Source organism: Symsagittifera roscoffensis, chromosome 3 (assembly GCF_963678635.1).
Source record: "Symsagittifera roscoffensis chromosome 3, txSymRosc1.1, whole genome shotgun sequence".
Classification (NCBI taxonomy): domain Eukaryota; kingdom Metazoa; phylum Xenacoelomorpha; order Acoela; family Convolutidae; genus Symsagittifera; species Symsagittifera roscoffensis.
In genome coordinates this window covers 38339022-38347231 of record NC_087064.1, presented here as the reverse complement: position 1 = coordinate 38347231, position 8210 = coordinate 38339022, and the positions used below count along the sequence as shown (strand labels likewise).

General features: G+C 32.9%; 1 protein-coding gene across 1 annotated transcript in view; it reads left to right on the top strand.

Annotated features, from left to right (window-relative positions):
- Positions 1 to 2307: 2307 nt before the first annotated feature.
- The window catches only part of LOC134842723 (uncharacterized), a 67074-nt gene continuing 61171 nt past the window's right edge, over positions 2308 to 8210 (top strand). The window contains exon 1 of the mRNA XM_063859180.1: positions 2308 to 2475. Coding sequence (XP_063715250.1) covers positions 2400 to 2475 — 76 coding nt within the window. The 5' untranslated portion in view covers positions 2308 to 2399. The remainder of the gene's footprint in view (positions 2476 to 8210) is intronic.

Genomic DNA, 8210 nt, shown 5'->3' with positions numbered 1-8210 from the left:
ATTTTGTCATCTTTTAACAAAATAGTTTCAGCGTAATTCTTTTGAAAAATAATTTATGATAAAAAACGCCAAAGTGACCCATTTTTGGAGTAAAATTTGGCGGAGAATTTCGGAGAAAAAATAAACCATATTGATTCTGGATCAGTTTTAAGCAAATTTTGTTTTTCATTTTTTGTCTAATCTTAACCCAATTTTAGAAAAAAGCATTTAAAAACTCAAGTTTTGTTCGTTTTGTCCAGATAATTTAAATCAGAAATGTACTTATTTGAAGTTTCTCGTTTGCTTTTTGTCGGCATTCAGCGCAATCCATTTGCATTGCTCTTTTGTCATTTCAAATGCAGTTTTGACGCCATTTCACTGTCTCAAGATCAGAATTCTTTCAAAAAATTCAGACCTTGTTCAAAAAACTTTGTAAAAGCTACAAGTTTTTATAACCTCATTTTTTGTGATTTCTTGGTGGCTAGTGGTTTGGTTTGTTTTTAAGTATTTGACCTTTTACCTTATTGGGAGCTACTTTTTTTGCCGTTTTATAGCATGTAATTTCAAAGGCAGCTTCGGCTTTGAGTGAAGTTTAAGCTGAGAATCGATTTTCGTTGAGGGATAATTTGAATTAGAAATAAAGCAAATCTGCAAAGTTTTTCATTCCAATTTTCAATATATTTAACTTTTTTATTGACAATTAACTCATTTAGACTACACCCTTTATCTAATCTGATAACCCAATTTTCTTAAATTTTGATCAACAAAGGTGATTTTAAAATTGACGCCTGTGTAGCTTCCTTAGAAATTGGCACTGGGTTTCGAAAGGGACCGAATTGATTGCACTGACAGGACAGGGCTCAACACAAAATCTGTGGTCGAATACAGCCGTTCGATAGTACACAAATTTATATCATATTCGAACACAAAATCGAATAAAACTGAAACACAATGCCAAACTTTGTCGTTGATTGAACCTTGATCAATCAGATAATTTCTACCCTATCGAGCACGTTCATTAGAACATGGTAGAACTCAAAGTCTAAGTAAAGTCGATATCAAAAACGGATTCATGTCAGGGGCGGATCAGGGGTTTTCTCAAAGGGGGAGGCGAGTTTTAAAAAAAACTGAAAATTTTGTCGACCTTTTTTTAGGTGACCAAAATGAATTTCCGAGCGGTCCCAGAACATTATAAAGACTTTATTTGAACAAAAACTAGTGCACCGCTGGCAAGTTTTTGGGCCAGCGGTGCACTAGTTTTTGGGCACAAAAAGCTGTTTTTGGGCACTTTTAGGAAAATTTTGACAGAAAAAAAATCCTTTTTTTTACGCGCGCTCCCACTCAAAGTTAGTATATAGTGCCGCCAAAGACGCCTTAACAAAAACTTCAGGTTCGTTAGGCCAAAAACAGATTTTTTTTAAAGTACCAAAGGGGGACCCTTTAGTCGGCGGGGGGTCCAATCCCTGAGGAAAGGGGCGTCAACCTCCCTTAGACCGCCCATGATTCCGCCCCTAAGACCGCCCCTAGATGCAATTTAAATGACGGAGGCAAACTCAATGTCAGCTTTCTGATTTTCGGAGGCATCCAATTTACAAACTATGGGAGTTTGAATTGAATTTTAAAACTTATCAGTACTAATTTAATCATTTTTATTCGGTGATTAGCAACTATAATGAGGTTGTTGAGATGTTGAATGAATTAAATTAACAATTAAATTCATTTTTTCTGTCAAGTTGGTCGAAACGCAGTTTGATAAGGTCAATCAAAGTCGATCAGGTGCAAAGTTTGATTGAAGCACAGTACCCTGCTTGATTCGAACAGAATCAAACATAATTTGTTTCGGTCGAAATGGTCGATGTCTAACCATTTTGAGTCGAGTCGGTCGAAACTGCAGTCGAGCACATTGGCCTGAAAGGTAAGCTCAAATTAACAAAAGCACATCAGAGTAGAAATTATTGTCCAAAATTAAGTTGACTGCGTTCGGGGAAGGATGCGGTGTAGCGAGCCACTGATTTGGCATGGTAATAGCTGATTCATTTATAGAAACCTGCCAACACTGCGGCTTAGTTTTTGCCTTGCTGTTTTGTAATAAGCTGCTCTGTCAATTTCAAATTTATCGAACTCAAAAGACGGGATGTTTGGAAAACATTAAATAGTGTTAAGTGAACTTCCATACTGCCATTTTCATAAACCTTGACAGTTATGCGAGTCAGGTCATTAATTCATAACAATAAAAAGCGTTTTGTTTATTCCGTAACCAATCACATATTTGATGTTTCAAATCATGAACAAGTTTTGAAGGCTCTTTGCCATTTAATAGCAAATAGCTTAAACGTAATGCTCAAATAATTATGCTCCTCAACAAATTTAATAATCACATCAACCAACCTATAATTGCAAAATAAAAAAGTACACAAAGCATGAATGTTTTGCAGCCTGTCATTGCTCATAAAATTACCCTTTGCTGGGTTACTCTGCTGTGTTTAAACTTTTTCGGTAAGTAACTTTCTATGTCTTATGAAAAATATAAACCTTGAGCAGTTAATTTTAGTGACCAATTTGGCACAGTCCAATTCGGCTAATCTGGCAAAAAATGCAACTAAACAGAACTACTTCTATCTTTAATTCTTATATAAAAAACTGCCTCTATTTTTATTTGAGTTGAAAAATGAGAATTTCAGAAAATTTCAGAAAAATAAAAAATAAATAAATTCAATTTTGTTTGCTTATTGATTTTTACAACAAGGAAAAAGAACTTTGATCCGAGTTCTGACGAAAACAAAAATGTTCAAATCAGTGTGCCACAAAAAATATATTTGAAAACTATTATAAGAACTATTTCAATCATAACGTTCCGACGCCGTTTTCGCCTTGAGTCTATATTAAAAAAAAACGTTTTTTCTTACTTTCTCGTTTTGATACGTACCGAGAACACCTGATGTAAAATGCGTGCCTCCAGCCCTTTTGAACAACATCAAAAAAGTTCACAAAATGAACAGTCTGGCCTGGTAACGTTTTTTGCTTTGAAATTGAAAAGATAATTAAGTCAGTTACAAAACGGTGCATGATTTTGTGGCACTTTCGTATACGGGTTTTGAGTTTCAAGCTATATGAAAAAACATATAATCCAATTGATTACTCTGCGTTGGAATTTTTCAGAAGGAGTTGGGGTTTTGTCTACTTTTTTTTGGGCTCCCCTAGTAGCCTATGATACTCTTCTTGCGAAAAAAATGTACACCTTATGTTAACTTTTGTAAAGACAGACAGAAGTAGCAATTTTGAGCTCATAAATGAAAGTTTTGACCAAAGAAATTACGCTTTTTTGCGCGGCACCCCCCTAAAAGATATCATTTCATGTATTAGCACTTCATGACGCCTTTTAGAAAAAAAATACAATTTTCTAAATCAATTTTTTGGCAAAAATAATCGAAATCTAACCATTTTGGGTCGATTCGGTCGAAACTGAAGTCAATCACATCGACCTGGAAAGTAAGTTCAAATTAACAAAACCAGATCAGAGTAGAAAATAGTGTCCAAAATTAAGTTGACTGCGTTCGGGGAAGGATGCGGTATAGCGAGCCACTGATTTGGCATGGTAATAACTGATTCATTTATAGAAACCTGCCAACACTGCGGCTTAGTTTTTGCCTTGCTGTTTTGTAAGAAGCTGCTTTGTCAATTTCAAATCTCACGAACTCAAAAAAAAGTTCTGTTTAGAAAATTATTAACTAGTAGAAAGTGAAATTCCATGCTGCTGTTTTCATAAATTTTGACAGTTATGCGAGTCAGGTATTTATTTCATAACTATAAAAAAGCTTTTTGTTTGTTCCGTAACCAATCAGATATTTGATGTTTCAATTCATGAACAAGTTTTGAAGGCTCCTTGACATTCAATAGCAAATAACTTGAACGTAATGCTCATATAAATTTGCTCCCCAACAAGTTTAATAATCACATCAACCAACACATGAATATTTTGCAGACTGCCATTGCACAGAAAATTACTCTTTGCTGGGTTACTCTGCTGTGTTTAAACTTTTTCGGTAAAAAATTTTCTATGTCTTTTGAAACATATAAACCGTGACTAGTTAATTTTAGTGACCAAAGTGGCACAGCTCATTTCGGTTAATCTGGCAAAAATGCATCGAAACAGGAATGCTTCTGTCTTTATTTATTGAATAATAGAACTGCCTCCATTTGTATTTGGAACAATAATTTTTCCGCTACCGAGTTTGGGAGTATTCTTAGAATATGGTTTAAAAACTACATTGATTTTCACAAACATAACTTTCTCGACCCTCTTCAGAAAAGCGATAAAAAGTCTAATAAAATGTTTGGGAGTTCTGACGAAAACAAAAAATGTCAAATCAGTGTGTCAGAAAAAATAAATTTGAAAATCACTATAAAAACCATTTTAACCATAACGTTTAGACGCCGTTTTCGCCTTGAGTCTAAAAATTTTTTTCATACTTTTTTCCTTTTGATCCGAACCGAGAACACCTGATGTGAAAAGCATGCAATCAGCCTTTTTAAACTACATCAAAATAGTTCTTAATTTGCTCAGTTTGGCCTAGTGACTTTGCTTTTAAATTGAAAACATAAATAAGTCAATAACAAAACGTGGCTTAATTTATGCGCACTTTCATATACGGGTATTGAGTTTTGAGCAATAAAAAAAGTTAATCAATTTGTTTGCCAGAACTTTTTAAAGAGAGGGGAAGTTTTGACAACCTTGTTTTTTATTGTTTTTTGAGATCCCCTAATAGCCTATAAAACTTTTTTTTGCAAACAAAAAAAGTACACTTCATGGTAGTTTTTGAAAAGACAGACAAAAATTGCTTTTTTGAGCTCATAATGGAAACTTTTGAACAAAAAAAAAGACGCCTATTTCCGCGGCACCCCGTTAAAAGATATGATTTTAAGTATTGGCGGTCCAATAAGCATTTTAGAAAAAAAACACGATTTCTATATCACTTTTAATCATGAAAAAGATTGCTGGTATTAGGTTTAAGCATTGCCTTTCGACTGCCTTTTATATTCTATGGACTATTATGCAGTTTGGAAAAATTGATAAAAAAGCTGCAATCGGAAATCATCCTCCAAACGCTATGTGTAAGCACACAAAAGTATAACTTGAATATATCAAAAATTTGACAACCTTGTTTTTTTATTGTTGTTTGAGGACCTGACGAAAGCAAAAAATGTCAAATCAGTGTGCCAGAAAAAAAAACATATTTGAAACTCATCATAAGAATTATTTTAAACATAACGTTCTGTCGCCGTTTTCGCCATGAGTCAATACAAAAAAAAACTTTTTTTCTCACTCGCTCCTTTCGATACGACTGAGAACACCTGTTGTAAAAAGCGTGCCTCCAGCCCTTTTAAACAACATCAAAACAGTTCACAAAATGAATATTCTGGCTTGGTAAAACTTTTTCCTCTGAAATTGAAAACATATATAAGTCAGTTATAAAACGGTGTTTGATTTTGTGGCACTTTCATATACGGGTTTTGAGTTTCAAGGTATATGAGAAAAAATGTATAGTCAAATTGTTTGCTGTGCACTGAATTTTCTTAAAATGAATGGGTTTTGTCGACTTCGCTTTTTTTCATTTTCCGAGTTCCCCTAGTAGCTTATGTAACTTTTTTGCAATAAAATGTACACTGCATGCTAACTTTTGTAAAGACAGACAAAAATAGCTTTTTTGAGTTCATATTGGAATTTTTGACCATTTTTTGCACGGTACCCCTCTAGAAAAAATCATTTTATGTATTGGCACTCCATGACACTTTTTAGAAATGTATATATTTTGTTTTTTCAATTTCAAAAAATGGATAAGACTGCTGGTATTAGTGTTCAGCTCTGTATGTTTCAACTGCCTTTTCGGTTCTATAGAGTAGCGTTCGGTTTGAAAAAATTGACAAAAAAAACGTTTTGTTTTCAAGAACCATCCCCCAAACGCTATGTGTCAGCTCACATTGCTAAATTTTGAATATAAAAAAGATTTAAATAGACAAAATAGCTTGCATCGATTCAATTTGAAAAAAAATTTCAGACTAATTAAAATTCCGATTATGCGTTAAACGTACAATTGATAGTGCGCGTATTTTATCCCAACATAGCAAAAAGGCAGTCTTTACACACCCATAACTTTACAAAAAGAATAATAGGTGAAATTTCTATTTAATTTGAGACAACAAAAATTTTTAATTGATCAAAAAATTTCTGCTAAGGCTTCCCAATTGAAACGTCGATTTTTTCCCGGATAAAAAGTCACAAAAATCAAAGAAGGAAACCTTTTTTGTAGTATAGTTAGGGTAACTATTTCAAGTATCTTTAAAAATCACCTTATAAAGTAAGGTTTTTTTTATTTCATTTTTCAGAAATTTTCAAGAAAAGATCTGGGAGGTTGTCGTCGTCTCCTAATCATTCATCGCTAAACTTTTGCTCTCAATTACTACAATTATTATGATTAATTTTTCTATAAGCCTGAGTGAATAACCTTCTTCCATTCTATTTTTGCTTTCCCAACTTTCAAAAGAAATGATGAAATTTTTGTACAAGGATTATTTGTTCAGAATCAACTATTTAACTAGCTGTTTTGATGAAGTTTTCTGCACAATCTGACAGATGTTTATGCCTTTAGCTCAAAAGAGAAAAAATATATCTATCTTCATTTTATTTATCACAAAGGTATAGAGGTTTGAACTTGGGACTATTCAGCTACTACAATTTAAATTAGGTTGATCAAAGCGCAATATATTTGTTTCTATCAAAAAATAACTGGCCAATTCAAATCAATTCAAATTAAGTATAAGCCGATTTTTTTAAAATCCGTCAAAAACTGCTAGTTAAAAAATTGGTCACAAAAAGGATAAATTTTTGAAATCTATAAATTATACCACTATGACATATGAAAATTGATTTGTATAGGTATTCTTTTTTTACATATAAATGTAATCTGACGCAAAATTTCAGACATTTTCAATTGCATACATTAATTTTCAAATCTGTAGTTTTGCCCACTCGTCCAATTTTCTTTTTTGGTCGAGCTTTATTTGTTCACATAAAATTTTCTATGGATTGCGGTTATTCTTTTACGTGAAAGTTCAACATTCCTTCTTCTAAAAATTCAAGTTATCTTAAGCATCTTATAAGAAGTCACGTACTGAGAAAATTCATCATTTTTGAGCTGAAATTATTTATATCTAATCTAACTTTCTAGTCAGAAATTCTCTCTGAAATGTTTAGACACTTCAGGGATTTTCTTAAAACTTTTTTCTCATCTTATTTCTGATCAAAAAAATGATAAATCTAGGCTGTTTCTAGCTTTAAAAAGTGCTCCAGTTGAGGCTACAACTGCCGAGCTGCTATTTTGTAGCCAGTTGTGCTAACGGCTAGGCCACATAACCTGATGATAAACGATATTTATAGCAATCTAATGCCATGCGACTTTTGTTATAACGAGTGTTAATTTGCATTGTGTTTCTACGGCCATTGTGTATTCTCGAAGCATGTTTATCTCGTTGCGGTTGAGCAGTTATCTAAACTCTGGTAATTTTTTCCAGAAATTTTATTTTTAACTAAGAAAGAAATAGATCATTTCTGTATTGAAAATACAAAAAGTTTGGCTAGTTAATCTATATAACATTTCTATATACAAAAACAGCCTTCACTGGGTACGGGATACCAAAAGCTAAAGGGTGATGGTTAAAAATCCAAAAGCTTGAAAAATGAATTTGAATCATTTGTACTTTCACCAGCAGAATCATCATATGTTTAACCAATTCTTGATAAAAATTTTTATTTACAAAGTTGGGACATAAAAAAGCAAACACTAGCAATTATAGATCCAAAATTGTCTGCGAAGAGCGAACCCGCACCTAAATAAAATGGATATTATTCAATCATAATGGCTTGATTTCCGAGTCTAGAATATTTCAATTGAAATGGCTATGGATGAAAGTTTTAGACTATAAAATTGATTCTTTTGTCACTATATACAAATCCAATAAAATCCATTATAATCAATTGTAACTCATTTTGTTATTTGGTTTTATGTTAATTTAATCTTGCAAAAGTTTAGCAAAAGTTTTGCAAGAAATTCTAAGCCATGTCTCTTACGCATCCCCGTCGTTTACTTCACCCCGTTTACCAACGCGTCCCCCAATTTTAGAAACTCCCTCTCCCTCTATACGTTTATCCCTTTCACCAACTTACCGCAACCCAC